The 19,232-nt window shown below is 55.5% G+C and overlaps 1 protein-coding gene across 1 annotated transcript; it reads right to left on the reverse strand.

Moving 5' to 3' along the window:
* Positions 1-8,266: 8,266 nt before the first annotated feature.
* Positions 8,267-12,746, reverse strand: LOC134525501 (green-sensitive opsin). The gene is made up of 5 exons (XM_063356411.1): positions 12,386-12,746; positions 10,388-10,556; positions 8,964-9,129; positions 8,611-8,850; positions 8,267-8,398 (listed from the first exon to the last, which is right to left on the reverse strand). The coding sequence occupies exons 1-5, from the start codon at positions 12,744-12,746 to the stop codon at positions 8,267-8,269; spliced, it is 1,068 nt and encodes a 355-aa protein (XP_063212481.1).
* Positions 12,747-19,232: the final 6,486 nt, after the last annotated feature.

Below are 19,232 nucleotides of genomic sequence, written 5' to 3' on the forward strand. Positions count from 1 at the left end.
TGCTGGCACGTCCTCGGCAGGGAGCCGGGATGCGGCGGTGCCCGCAGAGCTGCGCTGATGCCAAGCGGCACCCGGGGCTGGGGGGGGCTGCACTGCAGGGACATTCCCATCTCGCTGAAGATCCTACAGATTGCCCTGTGCCCCGAGGTCTGCAGCTCGCTGCTTCATGTGGCTTCTGTGTGTTTATGGCTCTTTTTGTAGGCTTTGCAGTGCCTGAGTGCTCCCGATTGCGTTGCGGGGGCGAGTCAGGGGTGTCTCTCCTTCTCTGTGCCCCCAGCAGAAGCTGAGGGGGTCTGTGTGGACCTGGGAGCTCAGGGCGCCCTGGGTTTGCGGGAGGCGGCTGTTCGGCTGCAGCGCTACCAAGACACCATCCCCTGCCAGCGTGGGCTCTCCACCTCCCAGAGGTCCCAAGCTGGACATGGTTGTCCCAGCATGGGTGGGGGGGTCTCCATTTGTAGCCCCTACCTCAACAATGCCCTTTCCTTTGGGTCCCTCACCTTGTGCCCCTGGCAGACAGGCGTTCCACCTTTCCCGAGACATCACGGCTTTCTCTGCCATCAGCGTTTTTCCAGCAGAAGCCACCTGCATCGCTGCTGCTCCCCAGCAGAAAGGAGCTGCCTCGGGAGCCCGCTTTCGCTGCTGACCGCAGCGCAGACCACTTTGGTGACGCCTTTCCCTCTGCCATCGAACCCTCCTGCACCACCTCGGTGAGATTTCAAGCGTTGTTTGTCCTTATTCCCTTCCTGTGTCAAATCTCAGTCCTTCCCCAAGGTGCACGGTGGTGCCTGGCATAAGCCCAGTTGCACCAGCAGCACTGGGGTCCCCAAGGACTGGAAGCCCCCTTCCCCTTGGGACCAGGGCAGGGTGTCCAAAGAGAGGACCAGGCAGTCAGAAAAGCCCCGATCCCACCTTCCCTAATAAACTAATTAATTTGCCTCCCTGTGTGACGACGCGAAGTTTCAGGCAGACCCCAGAGAAAGGGGTTTCTCCCCTCCTGTGCTGCCCCCAGCCCTTTGCAGCACCCCCCCCACCCCCCCCGGCTCTGTCCTGCTGTTTATCCCCCATAGAAATGAGAATTTCAGTTTATCACGTCTGCCTGGCGGGCAGCAAGCCACCAAGCGAGCGAGAAAGAGCCTGCAGCAGCCAGCCAGAGCGAGCTGGGAGAGAAAGTGCTAGGTAATAGAGGTATTTATTAAAGGAGGGAGGAAATTTATATGCTATTCCTGCTTCTTCAGCTCTCAGTCACCGCCAAGGGGAGAGGAGGAGTGGGCAGCTCGCGCAGGAAATAGCCAGAAGTCTGTTTTCTGCCCATTTGTCAGTCTGATGAACAAGAAAAATATAGGCGGTCTTGATGAAGGAGAAATAGAGAGTCTGGAGGAGGCTGGCGCGTGTCTCTCCACGGCCGTTCGCAGCCACCAGCAGCCCCAGGTTCACAGAGAAGCCACCCTGGACCCCCCCCGGGCTGGGGGGCTTGTGCCACGGTGGGGTTGGGGGTCCCAAGGCTTCCAGTTGGTGGCAGGGAGCTGTGAATGGGAGGGCGGGGGTGAGGAGGGGATGGATGGGGTGGGGAGGAGATGGGAGAAGGGGGTACAGGGAGGAGAGCCCTGGCGGTGGGATGGGGATGGTCTCGGTGTCCGGAGCCATCCCCACGAATCCACACATCTCCCCTTTCGCAAGGGCCCCCCTGGTTTTGGTTTATCGAAAGTGCTTGGCATCCACCAGAGAAGAGCAGTAGGGAGTGAAAAACCCACCAAGTATTAAGTGCTAATAATTCCCTACTTTTATTTGCAGTTATCCACCTACATGAAAGAGGCTGGGTTTTTGCTGACACTTTCTTGCTGGGAATTGAATGCTGCCTGAATCATCCATCCAGGGCCATTTGTTCGTAAAAGTAAGGAATTGCTGTTTGAATCTTTTTATTGCTGCTAACGTGACACAGGCAGCGGTGATGGATTCGGGGAGCCTTTGCACAGGCTGGCGATGGCCATGCTGGGAAGTGGCACAAACGTGGGTGCTCCTGCACCCTCCCGGGGTGGGGGCAAACACTGCCTGGGTCTCCCCGGGCTCAGCCGGAGAGGGCTGTGTTGGGCCTGTGTCCCTCTGGCATGTCCCCTGGCACTGGCTGGGGGATATCTTGTCCCCTCCCAAGCTTGAACCCCAACAGCTTTTCCCCTGAGATGCAGCTTCTCCCCGTGGCACCGGGGTCCACGCACCCCACAGAGGGGTTGGGGTGGGATTTGGACCCCCCCAGCCCTGTGAATTGTGATGGCACAGAGGGAAAAGAGTTTGGGTTTTTTGTTTTTTGTTTTTTTTTAATCTTATCTTGTTTTTTCCAGAGCTGCTGGCGTGGCCAGACAAGGAGATGCTTTTCCTTTGGCAGAGACAAATAGACGGAGCCAGACCCTCCGGCATCCCGGCTGCCGCTCCTGCACTCAGATGTGATAAATATCTCCCAGGAGAAACCCAAGAAAGCCATGTCCCAGCCTGAAGGGGATCGGCCGGGGGCAGGATGAGCGCTGTACAGTGTGGCACTGGGCCAGGACCCCGGCTTTAAACCCTGCAGCCTCACACCCCACCTCTGTCCCCGGGTTTTGGGGCAGGACCCCGGTCTGTGCCCTGCAGCCACCGCGGGACAAGGACTGAAGAACGGCCCCTTGCTGAGATCCCCCCCCTCATCCCTGGGGACGTCTCCAAATTAGGGATGTTATTAACTACAAGCTGCTTTTCCCCGACTGCTGCTTGCACAAACGATAACTGATTTAAAATGAATTGAGCCAATTACTGCAGTTTTCCTAAAACAGATGATGGCAATACTCGGGTAAGGAGGAGCAATCCCAGCTGCAGTGGGGATAAGAGTTAGACACTGAAATGCCCTTTGGGCCCAAATTTCCAGCTGTCTCCGTTTCCTGACTGAGTCTGGCTCCTTTCCTCAATTGCACGTGAGTTTAGGTGGGAGGGGGCAGGGGCAACCTCAGGCTAATGGTGCCAGAGAAGGTGCCGGTACCTGCTCTGTGCGCGGTTATCTGCTATGAATTATAAAATCACAGAATGGTTGGGGTTGGAAGGGACCTTAAAGCCCAGCCAGTGCCACCCCCTGCCCTGGGCAGGGACACCTCCCACCAGCCCAGGTTGCTCCAAGCCCCGGCCAACCTGGCCTTGAACCCCTCCAGGGATGGGGCAGCCACAGCTTCTCTGGGCAACCTGGGCCAGGGGCTCACCGCCCTCACAGCAAACAATTTCTTCCCCAGATCTCATCTAAATCTCCCCTCTTTCAGTGTAAAACCCATCCCCCCTCGTCCCATGGCTCCCCTCCCTGATCCCGAGTCCCTCCCCAGCTTTCCTGGAGCCCCTTTAGGGACTGGCAGGGGCTGGAAGGTCTCCCCGGAGCCTTCTCTTCTCCGGGCTGAACCCCCCCAGCTCTCTCAGCCTGTCCCCACAGCAGAGGGGCTCCAGCCCTCCCAGCATCTCCAGGGCCTCCTCTGTCCCCGCTCCAACAGCTCCATGTCCTTTTTGTGCAGAGGACTCCAGAGCTGGACGCAGTGCTCCAGGTGGGATGTAGTGATGAGTGATTCTGGAATGGTCCTTGCTGATTGCAAGCAAGCAGTGCCTGAAAATATCAATGTATTTGTGGAAAAGCAGACAGAAATAACTCCCGAATGATTTTTTTTTTTTTTTCAAGGGTGGGACCTTGGGGCTGGGTTTGGGGGTCTCCCAGTTCCATGGCGCATGTGGGGATTTCCCATATGGGAAAGGTGTGGGTTGTCCAAGGGCTCCTAAAGGGTAGCTCCTGCCCCAGGACGTTTAACCAAATGGGTATTCAGAGCTGTGCCGACCCGATCTGCTGTGCCCAGATCTGATCTGCATGTGAAGTTCATCAAACTTTAAAGAACAAATAATTGCCACGGGATGTGTTGTCCTTGTAATATGAGGAGCTTTAGTGAAAAGGAAACATAATGAAGATGGATTAAAGCTTAACTGTGTGAACATGAGTTAAAGAATCTTGAAATTGGGTTCCCATTTGTCTGCCTTTGCAAATCATGGGAGATATTGACTCACGCCAGCGGCGGAGACAGCACGCCCCGGTCCCAGCAGAGAAGGGGAGGAGGGATGTGTGACACCGGCTCCCCGGGATGGGGATGGGTTGAATCCTGCGTGGCTCCTCAGCTGGCTCTGTTTGCCACGACGTTGGAGCCCTTGGCAGTTTTGGGCAGGGAACGCAACCACTGAAGGCTGAGCCGAGGAAGAGTCGGGCATGACTTGTCAAGGATGGCGAGTGGCTGGTACCCAGCTCTGTCTCGCCGAGGATGGTGGGACCAAGCTCCAGCTCTTCCCTGTGCCCATCCTGCTCCCCACTTTGGCTGCAGCCCCCCAGCCCTGGGTTTCCCTCTGCCCAGAGATGCCCCTTCCATGCAGCCCACCCAAAAGCCTTTGGAACTGAGATTAGATGAGCTGTTGCAAAAATCAATTAGTGATAAAAAAAAGCCTGTGGGCAAGGCGCAGAATTGTGTTGTTTTATTATGTTGCCATCTGAGCAGTAAAAATACAAAGATGTACACGTATAGAACAATCTGAAACCCTGGGTCAGAAATCTGGGCTCCTGCTGCTTCCCTCTTAATTTCTTATTAAGTGATATATCTTCTGATTGCTTTTGTCAGCTCTCTGAATTTAATAACTGAACTAACCGTCTTCTGCTATTGTTCGCATATAAGTAAGTGTTGGATCAATAAAGAACATCTTTAAAAGCCCCTGGATTTGAAAAACGAGGGGAGCATGGCCTGGCGGGCAGTTGCAAGAGAATTATGACTTCACACCTCCAAAAAATGGCGTTTGAAACAAGGAGGGAGGGAAGAAAAAGAAAACCCCTTGAATGAAATGCTTTCTGCTGTGGAACGGTTGAGTCAATGAGGGCTGGATGAGGTTTTCGCTTTTGGCTGCAGATTGCCTGGCTGCTGCGCTCCTCCCGTACCCCTGCCTGGCCAAACTGTGTGATTTTTAGGGATTTTAGGGAAACCAGTGCTTGGGTGCTTTAATTTCTTAGAGGGGATTTGCTTCAGGAGAGGTGAGCATCATCATCAGCTGCTGTGGGGCCACCTTAGATCAGAGAATCGTGGAATGGTTTGGGTTGAGTGGGATCTTAAAGCCCCCCCAGTGCCACCCCCTGCCCTGGGCAGGGACACCTCCCACCAGCCCAGGTTGCTCCAAGCCCCGTCCAACCTGGCCTTGAACCCCTCCAGGGATGGGGCAGCCACAGCTTCTCTGGGCAACCTGGGCCAGGGGCTCACCGCCCTCACAGCGGATAAGAGAGGGGCTGGCGGCAGCAGCAGAGGGGTTGCTCTCTTGGCATGGGTTTCTCTTTTTTTTTGTATTTTTTAATTTTTTTTTATTCCCATCTGCAGCCTTGACCCCAAATAAAGCAGCTCCTCCTTTGCCTCGTGCCTGATGACAAGCTGCCTGCACCTCAGAGCATCGCCGGCCAGCCCAGCTCGCCATCCGGCATCTGCACAGCCTGTCCGGGCAACGTCCACCTCGAGAAGGCTCCTTGCAGCAGGGTGGCTGCGCCAGGGAGGTAAAACTATCGTTGAGGAATAGTCTTCTCCTTTAGCGCTCTTCTGCTGGAGATGGCTCCCTCTGCAAAGCACCCTCAGGGCTGCGGGGACAGGCCGGGTGCTCCTGACTTCCCCTGCCTTTGCGAGCGATGCTCGCTCGTCCGCTGAGGTGTCGCGGGGGTTGGCATCTGGTTCGTGGCCGGTGACGCACCTGGCTCATGGGTGGTGACACACCTGGCGAGGCAGCTGGCTGCTGAGCGAAGGTGGGGATGGCCAGAAGGCATCGCTACCGGCATCTGCCATTGCCCAGCTAGCCGCGGCACTCAGCTCCATCCCTCTCCTACCCGGGGGGAATGCAGCTGCAAAGCCTCAGCCCACCCTGAGGTGGTCCCCGGCTCTCCAGAGCTCCCCGTTAGGGGTCCTGGGCTGCTGTTATCCCCCTCCAGGGTCAGCTACATCGTTGTGAATTCCTCCAGCATCCCTGCGCAGCAGCGAAAGGCGAGCAGCTCTCACCTGTAACTGCAGCATTTAAAAAATCAGAGAAAAAAAAAAAAAAGAAAGTAAGTGTGTGTGGGGGGATACGCAGCCAGGCACCATGTTCTGGCGTGCGGTTATGGAGGGTTGCGTTCCCGTGATATATTGCACTCCAAAGTCCGGGGGGTGAGATAAGCAATGCCGGGGAGGCCTCCTTCGCGCGCGGCGTGTTCAATCACTCGCTATAAAGAAGCCCCGGTGCCTCCACTCCTCTGCTTCCCCCTCGCTTCAAAGAACAAAAGGAAATGGGCTTGTTGCTTTGTAGGCGAAGGAAAGGAGGCTCCCGAGACCCGGGGAGAGCGAGCCATGAATTATTCAGCGCGGCTGTCGGCGCAGGAGTGGGGCCGAGTCTTGCTCCTGCGGTGATCCCGGCATCGGGCGCTGGCCGGGAGCCCCGAATTCGGATGGGTGCAGGTGCAATCCTGCTGGGTACAGGGTTCCTGGGGAGGTGGGGCTGGGGGCAGCATCCTTCCCACCCTCCCCAGGGCACGGCTGCGCTGCTGGTTTGGAGCAAAAGGTGGTTTCTAGTCCTGCATCCCCATCCCAGGGGAGAGCCTTGGGCTTCCCGCCGAGTTTTGGATGCTTTGGCCCAAAAAAAAGGAGGGAAAACGGCTAAGAGGGGGACATGCGTGTGCCAAACGGGGAGGGTGGTGGGGGGTGAGAGCCCCAGGCAGTGAATGCGCCTGGGATCGCTCTCCAGCCGGCTCGGTAACAAATTCCCTGACACAGGGAACAATATTTCCCTGACTCTGCCAATTCCTTAACGACGCCGACTGGAAGGGCCCCGCAGGGAGGAGAACTTGAACTCTGCAAAAAGCTCTTCTGCTGAAGCTTTATTTAAGGCTGCGTGGGGGATGCTGAAATATTAAAGGACGGAAAGATAACGGCCGGCGGTAGGCTGGGCCGGGGGGGGAGCGGTGCAAGCGGTGGCAGCGGCTGCCCTGTCTGTGTCTCTCTCTGCCTCTAAACCCCTTCGGTGCTCCAGCTAACGGGGCTGTCACCTTGCTGGGGCCGGTCACTGCTCTCCCCTCGGTGATCCAGGTCCCCTTTTGCGTGGTTTCCGAGACGGCTCCGGGTTTGCGTCTCCACCAGCAGCACTGCGCTGTCTCGGCTGGACACCAGCATCTTGTGGCCGCAGCCCAAGAGAAAGGACAAGGACTGAGCACCTGTGGTTTTTCTCTGTGCTGCTTCTGTTTATTTCTTATTTTTTTTAATCCCTACTTCTTGACTGTAGAAGTCCTTGTGCTGACACGATATTATTTATTTATAAAATATGTACAGGAAAGCGCTCGGGTACCGGTCCCACCCTCCAAGGTTGGCTGTGTGTGCCCGGCCGGCAGGGGCGGAGGTGAAAGATGGTCTCTCTGCCTCGGAGTTGGGAGGAGGAGGAAGGAAAGGGCTGAGAAAGATAGAGACTTCAAAGTACGTGAGCAAATATTTACAGGTTCCAAGACACACAAAAAAAAAATAAAATATATATCTACAGTGTTGTCTTGGGGATACGGGGAGTCGGGCTTGAAGCGAAGCCCGCTCCCAGCTCCGTTTGTTATATTGATTTATAAAGACTACGGGTACCGATTTCCATCGGCTGTGCCGGCAGCGGGGTGCGTGGCTCGGGCGAGCCCCAGGCTCGGGTGCCGGCAAGGGGCAGCCGGGACCGCTCCAGCCACGGGTTCGTGCTTCTGGGGTTTTTGCGATGGGGTCTGTACGCTTAATTCTTGCAAATGAGGGCCGAATGCTTCTCAGCACTCCCTGGAGCGCCGGGGAAAGGGGATGCTGGCAGGGAGCGCGTTTCAGAGCGGCAGGGAGGAAAATCCTGCAGTTTGGGGTTTCCCACTGGCCGCTGCTGATTTAATATGATGCGAACAGAGCGGGAGGGGTTTGCTGACACGTGCACGGTCCCCAAAAGCTGGCCGGCTTCTGGGAGCTGGGGAAGGGACCTGTGTCAGCGTGGTCGTGCCGCGTTGGCACCGGTGGGTGCAGGGGTGCCCCAGCGAGCGTGCCTGGGGCTGGGGGTCTGCACATGGCGGGGGGAAGCTACCGCGGTACGTGCACAGCTAACGGCTTGTGCCGGGGAGGGGGTCGGTGCACGAGGGGGCGACTGTGTGAAATGAGACGGTGGGTGCCTGGGTGTCTGTCTCGGTCCCCGAGCTCGGTGGGTCGCCCCAGTTCAAACTGTCCATGGTCTATGCAGGTGATACTTGGCTGGAGGAGACGGAGGAGACCTCGGTCTTGCTCTGGGATACGGCGGAGGAGACATCGTCGTCCCCAAAGGGGTTCTTGCCGCAGCAGATTGTGGTGATCATGCAATTACGGAACTGAAGAGGAGAGAGAAATGGAGAACGATGGCACCAGGGATCAGCGGGGACGTGCTGCCATACTGAGAGTCCCCCCGCAGCCCTGGAGCTTGCTGCTCCCCCCAGGCTGAGATGCCATCCCTTATGGGGAGGACCAAGGTGCCTGCGGTGACCCCAGGCGTACTGGTAAGCCAAGGGCTGGGGCTCACCCTGCGTGACACGGGGCATCTCACCTGTTTGTTCATGAGGACGTAGATGATGGGGTTGTAGAGGGAGGAGCTCTTGGAGAAGAAGGCAGGCACTGCCATGAGTGTGGCAGTGAAGTCCGCTCCCTTGTTGGTGAAGATCCAGAACGCCACCACGGCGTAGGGCGTCCAGGCCAGCATAAACCCCAGCACCATGAGGATCACCATCCGTGTCACCTCCTTCTCCGCCTTCTGGGTCGTGGCTGACTCCTGCTGCTGGGCAGCTGCCTGCGGGCAGGAGGGTGGTGAGGGGCACCCCAGAGCTTCCCACCCCCAGACCCACCTCCCTGGTCCTGCCCCAGCTGCACACCCTGTCCCTGTTCGTCCCCTCCCAACGTTACCTCTCGGACTTTGCAAATGAGGCGCCCGTAGGAGAAGAAAATGACCACGACTGGGATGATGAAGTGGATGACAAACATGTAGAGGACGTAGGACTCGTTGTGGTAGTCAGGGTTGTGGGTGTAGTAGTCAGGGCCGCAGGAACACTGCATCCCCTCCGGCATGTATCTGCCAGTGAGAAAGGTTAGGATCTTCCCCAGGACCCTCCCTGGGAGTAGTGTGAGAGGGTTCAACCTGAGGACCGAATTCCTCAAGGATGGAGGATGCTCGAAGAGTGGCAGGCATGTTTTGGGGCGGACTCCTCCCCGGCTTCTCCTCTGGCCATCATCATTGGCCCTGCAGCGCTTGGCACCCTTGGGGCTGGCGCAAGCCGTGCCGACGTGTTGCACTTGAGCGCGGTGCATGTGTGTGTTGTGACACTCGCTCCCTCCCACAGGGAACAGGCTATTTATTTCCTTCCTACGTGGCTGAGCACTTGCCTGCCCCGAGCCACCTGCTCTCCCTCTGCCCATGGAGGGATGCCAAGCAGGGACTAGAGCCACCAGCTTGGTGGGTCCAAGCTCTTGAGGGCTTTGCCCCTGCTGCTGCACAGGGTTCAGGGATACACAGCCGGTGTCTGGAGGGGCCCTGGCTCAAAGGGATGCAGCTCAGGTCTGCTTGGGAGCCAAGGACTGGCTGCCTGGGCAGGGATTCAAGGCTGGAGAAGGACCATCTGGCTGTGCCTCATTGCAGGTGGGTGGTAAAGGGGCTTTGCTGCCCCAAAGCCACATCCTGCTGCAGCAGGGTGTCAGGAGGAGCTGGGGTGGCAGCATTAGAGGGATCATCTCCATCTCCTCGGCTCTTCCCTTACACTCTGGATGGCCTTTGGCTGCTGCATCAGATCCTGGCCAGGGATGTGGGTGCGTGTAAGAGCCAGGCATGGGCTTCAGCTGCCCAGAGGACACTCGCTGAAGCCTAGTGAGCAGCCTTGGTGTGAGCAGCCAGTGTTGCCTCTGTTTTTGGTGGGAAATGCACTGTGGTGCTGGGAGCAGGACAGAGAGGGGTGCTGGGAAAGGTGCTGCAGGGCTCTCAGGAGCAAAGCTGGGGTGGCAGCATGTCAGCAAGGCCAGGTTTGCCTCCCCAGAGCAGCCTCGCCTGCTGGCCTGGTCATCCAAATGCTCTTTATGGTCAGCAGAGAGAAACGGGGTCTTCACAGCAGGGCGAGACGAGCAGTGCCTGTGGAAGCCCCTATTTGTCTGCTGAACATCAGGGGAGCACGAAGCTGTAAATGCCGAGCCTATGGCTGCCTTTGGTTAGGGGACACCAAGCCATCAAGAGATTGAGAGCTGAGGTCCCATTTCTGTCCTGGCTCGCCCCGTTGCCCCTCTGATCCGAAGCCCAGAGAGTTTCATGCCTGAGCTACATCCTCCCTGACCCTTCGACTCACCTGGACCAGCCGAAGAGGGGTGGAGCAGCACAGGAGAAGGCCATTATCCAGGTAAAAGCGATGCCTATCATGGCGTGGGTTGCGGAGAAGCGGAAGTTCCCCATGGGCTTGCAGACGACGATGTAGCGCTCTATGGCCAAGACGACCAGGGACCAGAGGGCAACTTGGCCTGCGTGAGGGAGAGAAAAAGAGAGCGTACGGTGGTGGTAAGAGCTCCTCTGGGCTTGATCTTCCCTTCACGGTGGCAGAGGGGACCGAGGGGTTGGGGATCAGCCAGGGATAACCAGCATCCTATGGAATAACCGAGAATCTCCCAGCTGTAACGTGCAAAAAGGTCTGGGAGCGTCTGTGCCGCAGCAGGATGCTGGTGGCAGAGGAGGGGACATGTCGGTTTTTTTAATCATTTGAAACTTGAGGGGGTGAATTCCACCTGGGCGCGAGGAAGCACAATTTCCGGCAAAGATGCCAGATGCGTCCAAACCTGTTGATGCCGTTAGATGTGTATTTCATGAGTCTTCCGCCGGTGCTGGATCGGGGTGGGGGGCAGTGTATGGGGGAGGCTGTGTGGGTGGGCATGCGTGCACATGTATTTATAAGGGATAATTAAACTTCAGGGGATTGGGAGCGTTTAGTCGGTGCTGTAAGCCTGCTAATGCCCCCAGCTGTGATAATCTGCTGATAACTACACCCTGTGCTAGGATTCGCTGGAGACCCGCTGCTCGCACAGTGGCTGCTTCCCATCAAACTTCCTTCCCTCTGAACTGGAGACTCCTTGCTCTTTACTGGATGCACACATTGGAGGGGCAAGTAATGCTTCCTGAAAGCCCACTTGGTCAGAAACGGTGCAGACCCACATCATCTTCTGACCCCAAAACCAAGCCCGTCCTTGGCTTCAAACAGAACATTTAGCTTTGCTTTTGCCTGCCAGCATATCCATCCTTTTTTTTTTTTTTTCTTTTTTTGGCATTTCCCCCCCCTCCCAGATCAGCATCACTGCAGGAAATTGAATTGCCCGTTTAGGGGAAAAAAAAGAAAAAAGTGAAGTCCTTGCAGTGGTTATGGATCTCTGCAGCAAAGATTAGCGGTTGTCAGATCCATCACGAGGTGTCGTGCGGGCCCGGCTGGCTGCGTGGGCACGGGGTGCAAAATGAATTTTCCCTGTTTTGCACGGGGGCTTTCTGCAGGGCGAAGCGTTAGCGGCTCTCGTGTCCCTGAGAAGCGAAATAAGGAAGCTCCCAAGGGCACCCAAATACGGCTGCAACTGGGACAAGAGCTGAGCAATTGCTGCAAAGCCTGGGCCTGGATTCCCTAGCTCTGTGCAATCCCAAATCTTCCTTCCCCTCCATGCTGCTGCTCTTCTCTTCTGAGTAAGAGCTGCCACATCTTCCTTTTGCCCCTAGATAAGCTGTCACCCTTCTCCTTGTCTTGAACTCCTCCTCTCCATGCCTGTACCCCTTCCGTGGGGTCCTTCTCCCAAGTTGTCCCTCTGCTAAGGTATGTCTTTTCCCTCCCCGAACCATCCCAAATGCTTCACCTTTTCCCAAGAAAAGGCTTTTGGCAAGGATGCTTGACGTTGATTCAAGGACATGGTGTGGTCATCCCCAGCAGGTCACTGCTAGCCAGGCAACTTCAGGGTGAGACCCCCTGAATGGACACGGGGCAGCGTGGCCAGATGACCCCAGACTTGATCCTGAAAAGAAGGATTCCTTCCTGGCGTTCATTGCCTCGCAGCCGCCCTGCTCGTTGTGAGATGGGCGCTTCCTGGCATCAAGATCACACTTGGATAAATCTCTTTTTATCCCCATTTTTAAGCTGCGGGGAAGCAGCACCTTGCATGGCGAGCGATGGCTTTCTGCACAGGAGGGACACTGCATGCATCGCAGCCATCCCAATGGCACGGTGAAGGGCTGGAACTGGGCTCCTAAAGCCCTGAAGAAGCAAGACCACCCACTCCCAAGCTTGGCCCTTAGACCCAAGCTCCCATTCCACAGCCCTTACCTCCCAGCGTGGCGAAGAAGCCCTCCACAGCACAGCCAACGGGGCCGAAGACAAAGTAGCCGTTCCAGGCAGTGTAGAAGGTGACCGTGAAGCCAAAACAGGCCATGAAGAGGTCAGCCACCGCCAAGTTGACCAAGATGTAGTTGAGCGGCTGCCGGAGCTTCTTGTGTTTGAAGGTGACCAGGAGGGTGAGGAGGTTGATGGGCAAACCGGTGGAGATGAGGAAGAAGATGTAGCAACACACGATGCGGTATTTCCAGGGCTCGGCTAAGTAATACTGGGGGTACTCAAAGGGGCTTCGCACCACCCCTGTCTTGTTGGACATAGGCACGTAAAAATTGATACCTTCCGTCCCATTCATTCTGCCAATGTTATGGCAGCTACTTTGCTTTTAAGAGCTTTTCTTTTTTAAATCAAATGCTCTGATTTTGTAATTAATTAGGCTTCAACCCCAATTAAAAAATAAAAAGGAAGCCCCACCCCCCCAATGTGGAAAAATACCCAACTAAAGGGTCCTCCCCCCTTCAAAAAAATGAATGAATTAATAAGAACGGCAGTAAATCCCGAGGGGACGGGAGGTGGTGCGGTGCCCCTGCTCCGTGTCAAGGGCTGGCAGTGCCCGCGTGCCTGGGGAGGTTTTATACCCTTCGGCCTCCTCGAGGAAGCGCGGGGGGAGGCCGGATTAGGGGCTCGGCTAACTTTGTATGACAAGGGCAACGGGATTGAGAGGGGTTGATGGTTTAAGCACCCTCTAAGCAGCCAGTTGGCCCCAAAACCTGCATTAAAGCGTATTAATTGCCATTAAGTGTTTAATATTGTTTAAGGAGTTGGGGGGAGGAAGGGATGGGGTGGGGAGCCCTTTGGAAGAGGAGGGTGGTGAGTTGGGGAGCGGCTGCTTTGGGTGATTGATGGGGAAATGGGTCCGTGCTCAGGTCCAAGGTGGGTCACAGCCTTTGGGGTGTCCCTGGCGCGGCTGAAGGACTCCATGGGAGCGTTGGGGGAGTGGGGAGTGCCCAGCTTTGCCCCACTGACCTTGGGGAGGTTGCTGGGGGAAGGCTGGACCAAGCTCTGCGGGTTGGAGCTGTGGGCTTGGCTCTGGCTGTTTGGCTGCTCTGTGCTTTGGGTGCCTCCTCTGCCTTGCCTCCTCTCTGGGCTGAAGGATATACGTTATGCAACTGATCCTCCAAGGATCTCCGGCAGGGATGGATGGGGCATGGCCAGCCTGGGGGCTCCCTGTCTCCTGGGGAGCTGCTGGTGCGTGTTTCCCCCCTGATCCTCCTCCCCATCCCAGCAAGCAGGAGACCAGTCTGGGTTACAGCTTTGCAAGGATTGGTGGGGTTTAGGGAGGGTCCTTAGCCACAGCTCTAAAACCAGCCTGACAAAGTGCCGCTACTTGCTGGAGAAGCAGCACCTGAGTGTCCCTGGGAAGAGACGGTAAAGCCTCAGCAATGCTGATGTCCTGAATTCCCTCCAGAGACAGTGCAGAGACACCAGCACCAGCCTGTAGGCACACTGGGAGGGCAAGTGGGTTGGAAAGAAGCTTCTCCTGATCTCTTAATGCTCAGTTTGGGGGGTGGGATCCCCATCCCAGCACACACGAGACTGTGAAACCCTTCTCAGCAGGGTCAGTGCCAGCTTGGAGCACCAATGCTCCATCCCAAGCTCTTTGCCCATTTTTTCCTTCTGGGTCATGGGTGCTTCTTCTCCAGGAGACCTGCCTAAGGCGTCTTAGTGAAGCTCTTCCATTAATCTCTGACATCTGGTGGCGTTAATGGCCCTGATCTGTTAATGCGGTAAGCTGTTAGCCTCTTTCCCACCGCTGCCCTCCACCAAGACAAGGTGGAGGGAAAAAGTCAATGCTGTCTTGCTGGATGAATGAGGTCTTCTGCAAGACTGGAGTGTCTCAGAGCTGGAGGGCAGGAGCGGAAGGCTAAGGGGTGTGGAATGAATGATGTCCTAATCGCTGATCCGTCTGTACAGGTCCGAGAGGAGCAGAACTAGGACGTGGCAAGAGTAAGTGGGTCACGTAAACCTCAGGTGCCCTGGGACAAGGAATCCCCGTGGGATGGCTGTGGCTCTCAGACGTATCTCACCACACGTCCCGTGTAACCGCCAGTCATGAAATTCCCAGTCCAGGTCTTTTCTAGTCTGACCACAAGCTCTTCCTTGAGGGGAAAAGTTTCTTGTGGAGAAGTCCCATGGCCTTACTCACAGAGTTTTCCCCTGAGGTATTTCACACAGAATCATCACAGAATCACAGAATGGTTTGGGTTGGAAGGGACCTTAAGGATCATCTAGTTCCAACCCCCCTGCCCTGGGCAGGGACACCTCCCACTAGACCTGGCTGCCCAAAGCCTCATCCAGCCTGGCCTTGAACACCTCCGGGGATGGGGCATTGACAACTTCCCTGGGCAACCTGTTCCAGCGCCTCACTACTCTTACAGTAAAGAATTTTTTCCAGATATCCAATCTAAATCTACCCTCTCTCAACTTGAGGCTGTTACCCCGTGTCCTATCATAACACTCCCTGGTAAAGAGTCCCTCCCCATCCTTCCTGTAGGCCCCCTTTAGGGACTGGAAGGCTGCTATAAGGTCTCCCTGAGGTCTTCTCCAGGCTGAATGAACAACCCCAACTCTCTCAGCCTGTCCTCACAGCAGAGGGGCTTTAGCCCTTGGATCACCTTCGTGGCCCTCTGCTGGCCCTGCTCCAACAGGTCCATATCCTTCTTGTGGTGAGGACTCCAGAGCTGGACACAGCACTCCAGGTGGGGTCTCACCAGAGCAGAGTAGAGGGGCAGAATCACCTCCCTCGATCTGCTGCCCACGCTTCTTTTGATGCAGCCCAGGATGCAGTTGGCTCTCTGGGCTGCGAGCGCGCATTGCCAGCTCATGTTGAGCTTCTCATCCACCAGCACCGCCAAGTCCTTCTCCCCAGGGCTGCTCTCAAGCCGTTCTCCGCCCAGCCTAGATTTGTGCCTGGGATTGCCATGCCTCTTGCCATTTCATGCCTCTCCTGACCATAGCAAGGCTTCGGGATGTACAAAAGTTAGGCATGGCTTTGCAGAATTAGTTGAATATTAAAGGAGAAGCCAGAAAAGCAAATACACGTAAACAGCCATGTACAGATGTGCGTCTCAGCTCCAGTGTGTTCCTCCCAACTTCCATGATAGAAAGCACCTCTTTTCAGCTAAAAGATTTCACTATGATGGCCCACCTTCAAAGGACTTGGACCTTGCTGTCAGTGCCAGCAGCATCTGAAAGCGCTGGTGCTTCTCCAAGGTTTTGTATATGAACACGGTTATCTCATGGGAAAGCTAATTTTCATCTCCCAGAGAGTAATTTTCACCTCCCATCTCTGTGAGACTTTCTGCCGCATCTTTGTGGTGTCCCATCTTCTCCTAAAGAGTAAAGGGTTGTGCAAATGAAGCACAGCTATGGGGAGAAGAGGCGAAACGACAGTCTGTTTTGGGTGGTGGTGGGAAGGATCAGCAGTAATTTTTGCACAGATTTTTTTTTTTTCCTTGGCCAGCGCAAACCCCCTCCACTCCCTCTTTCAGCCAAGGTGTGGTGCAACTTTGGCTTCATGCCTGGTAGGCAGAAACCTTTCATACAGAGGAGTGCCAACAACTGGACCAAGAGGACTTTCACCTGACCTTCAACTAGGTCTGGACCAAGACCCTTCCCCTTTCTAGGAGCTGAACACGGAGCAGGTAAGCCCGAGTTGCCTCTGTCGTGCTAACAGGAGCCGGTGGATTTAGATCTCTGCAGGTCAGTGATAGCCGGAACAATGCCCAAGGCCTCGAATAAACTCAGCAGAAGAAAATTACACCGGAGAGGATAGCTGGTTCCTCCAGGACGTGTCCTGAATGCAACCTCGGTTCCCTCTGCGTCTCTGTCGCAGAAATGGAAAGTGATGGCTTTAATTTGGTGTCTCTTAGCAGGGAAACTTTACGGGCGTCTCCCAGAGAGCTCTCAGTTGTCTTCTGTGCTGCTCTACGACAAAGGCAGCAGTAGCAAAATGCAGGCCCTGTTTAATGCGAGAGGAGAGCCTCGCTTTCTTTGCGTTTGTCCTTAAGAAAAGGAAGGGTTTTGTTCCTTCTTGCAGGTTTGTTTTTTTTTTTTCTGCTTTGCTAAGCTCTTTGAGATGAGATTGTCTCTTATTCATTGTTTGTCAGCACATTGCGTGACGGAGCCCTGAGCTGCTCTGGGCTTTCATGTCCTGTGTAAAGCAAGAAATGATAATTATAATCAAATAACTAACTTGCACTGAGCTGATACGGTTGGTTCGCTGGGCTGGAGCGACAGGCAGAGCAAACCACAGGGATGTGCCTGTCCCCATCCCTCTGAGAGGCTCCTCATTGCTGGGCAGAGGCACCGGGGCGATTTGCCCGAGGGCACACAGGGAATCACTTGCAGAGCGAGGCGTAGAGAAACACAAAAGCGATAGGAATCAGTCATGAAGCAAACATCTGTGCCTAAATTCTGGTGATGGACTAACGCACAGGACCCTGAACCTTGGCCACGAGCACCCACGCTGAATGCAAAACGGTGCCGAGCTCGCTTTTGTGCTTCTGGCTGGTTTTGTAACGTGCTGCCCTGAATCTCCCTTCTGGAGGGGCTCCTTCCTCCCAGGTGGGGTGGAGAAGCAAGAGGAAGGTGCAAATACTGCAGTGCCTCCCAGTACCTGCAGCTGCCCTGGGAAGACCTCGTTTCCCCGTATCAGATAGCAGCCACGCGTGGCCGCTGCGCTGAGCCGCTTACGCCGGGCTTGTGAGCCCCCTCGCCAGGAAAGGGGTTAAAGAAAGATAAAGCTGGAGCGTTATAGAGACCATATGGAGGGGAAGAAAACCCTTTATCCTGTAATTGGATTCGTTCCCGGCGGCTCCCGGCGGCGCTGAGGCTGAGTGGAGCTGACAGGTCGTGATGGGCGATGCGCTGCCAGCCGCCCCGTCCAAAGCAGGATGTGTGTGCACAAACTTGTAGATCAATCCATTAGAGTGGATCAAATAGATTTAAATGTGTGGCAGGGAGAAGGAGGACACAGATGTATTTACAATTTGGTTTGGTGGGCCGGTCCTCCCCCAGCGGGGATTAACTCGGCCATGGCTGGCGGCTCCGTGGAGGCAGCCGTGCCCTCTGCCGGCAGCCGCTCCTCCGGGCTTGTATGGTCGCATCCATCTAGGACAAGGATCTGGTGGTGCAGAGGAAAGTTATTTGTACCATGCCCTTGCTTCTTTCCCAAAAAATAAGGGTGAACAGAGCCTGTTTCCTGCCTTGCTCACAGCCCCCGACGGGCTGCACTCATGGGCTTTGGGCAGGAGGAACCCCAGCTCCTGTTTTCTGGGCAGGTTCTCCATCCCAGCTCCTTCTCCAGGCTCTCACCACCATCACAGCCTCACAGGGGGGATGCACCAGAGCCAGAAGCTAGCTGGGAAGCAGCTAGAGCTTCACCGCTGCCAACCTCACCTCATGTGCATGGTATTCACAAGCAGGCAGGCTGCTGTCACCTCCCAGGCTTTTCCTCCTGCTGCTGGTCCAGGTAACTTCCCTGCAAGCACTGTAGGATTTCCTTGGAGCGATAGAAAGTCTTTGGGACCTGTCATTTCCTTGCCAAGGAGCTGAGCAATCCCGGCTCAGCTGTGAACCTGCACTGCTCCGTGTGGTGCTGTCAACACTTTTAAAGAAGTGATAAACCAGGGCTGTGCGGAGTAGGCAGGTTTGCAAGACAGTCTCACCGGCCACGCAGCACCGGGGGACGAGCAGCCAGCACAGCCCAGCAAATCCAAGCAGCGCAAGTATGTTTCATAGAATCACAGAATGGTTTGGGTTGGAAGGGACCTTAAGGCCAACCCAGTGCCAACCCCTGCCCCGGGCAGGGACACCTCCCACCAGCCCAGGTTGCTCCAAGCCCCGTCCAACCTGGCCTTGAACCCCTCCAGGGATGGGGCAGCCACAGCTTCTCTGGGCAACCTGGGCCAGGGGCTCACCACCCTCACAGCCAAGAATTCTGTCCTCAGATCTCATCTAAATCCCCCCCTTTCAGTGTAAAACCCTTCCCCCTTGTCCCATGGCTCCCCTCCCTGATCCAGAGTCCCTCCCCAGCTTTTCTGGAGCCCCCTTTCTTTGTATTTCTCTGTACTTTAGCAGCTGTGCAAGGGAGCGAGCCATTCTCTGACGAGGGTGATGGCCAGTGCAAGGCAGAAGATGCCGTCTGCTCCTGTGACATCTTCCTGTCTTGCAAAATGCAGTCAAACCCCTGCTGGATTTTGTTCTGTTTTATGGGCTATTCGAGCCAGGTAGGTGTTAACAGGGGGAGCTGGGAGTCAGGGATCTGTGTCCTGCTCTTCTCTCCAAGCTCTGCTTTGCTCAACCAGTGGCAGGTGCTTAACTGGGACGCCAGGGAGACAAGAGAAAGGCATTTATTTCATTCCAGAGGGATGCAGGAGCACGGCACCACCACCTTCGTTCTGCATTGTCCAGCAGCGCCTGCCGTGGCCCAGCTTTGAAGCAGCTGAGCGGTCAGAAAAGCGGGTTTAGGCAAATAGAAATAATCCAGCCCTCTTATTTTTAATTTGTAAATCTCATTTGAAGTTGAACCCTATTATTCCTGAGGGCCTTATTGTGGATGCTCGTAGCCCTCCGCAGCGATGCTTTATACATGCTGTTTCGTTTTGTCATAACTGGGTCAATTTTTTTTTTTTTTTTCATTTCTAGTGCAGAGCCCTTGGTTTTCTCTGTGGAAGCCCGGAGACTGCTGTGACGTGGCCAGCTGGGTTATAATCTTTTGGGAAACAGTACAGAGGAAATCTGGGAGTTGCTTGCTTGTTTTCTGCTTTCCAGCAGGGTT

This window comes from Chroicocephalus ridibundus, chromosome 20 (genome assembly GCF_963924245.1).
Source record: "Chroicocephalus ridibundus chromosome 20, bChrRid1.1, whole genome shotgun sequence".
NCBI classification, from domain to species: domain Eukaryota; kingdom Metazoa; phylum Chordata; class Aves; order Charadriiformes; family Laridae; genus Chroicocephalus; species Chroicocephalus ridibundus.

Coding starts and splice junctions, on each gene's coding strand:
- LOC134525501 (XM_063356411.1), bottom strand. CDS start 12,746: ATGAATGGGACGGAAGGTATCAATTTTTACGTGCCTATGTCCAACAAG. Junction 10,557..12,385: donor CTTCTTCGCCACGCTGGGAG/GTAAGGGCTGTG, acceptor TCCCTCACGCAG/GCCAAGTTGCCCTCTGGTCC. Junction 8,399..8,610: donor ACGTCCTCATGAACAAACAG/GTGAGATGCCCC, acceptor TCTCCTCTTCAG/TTCCGTAATTGCATGATCAC.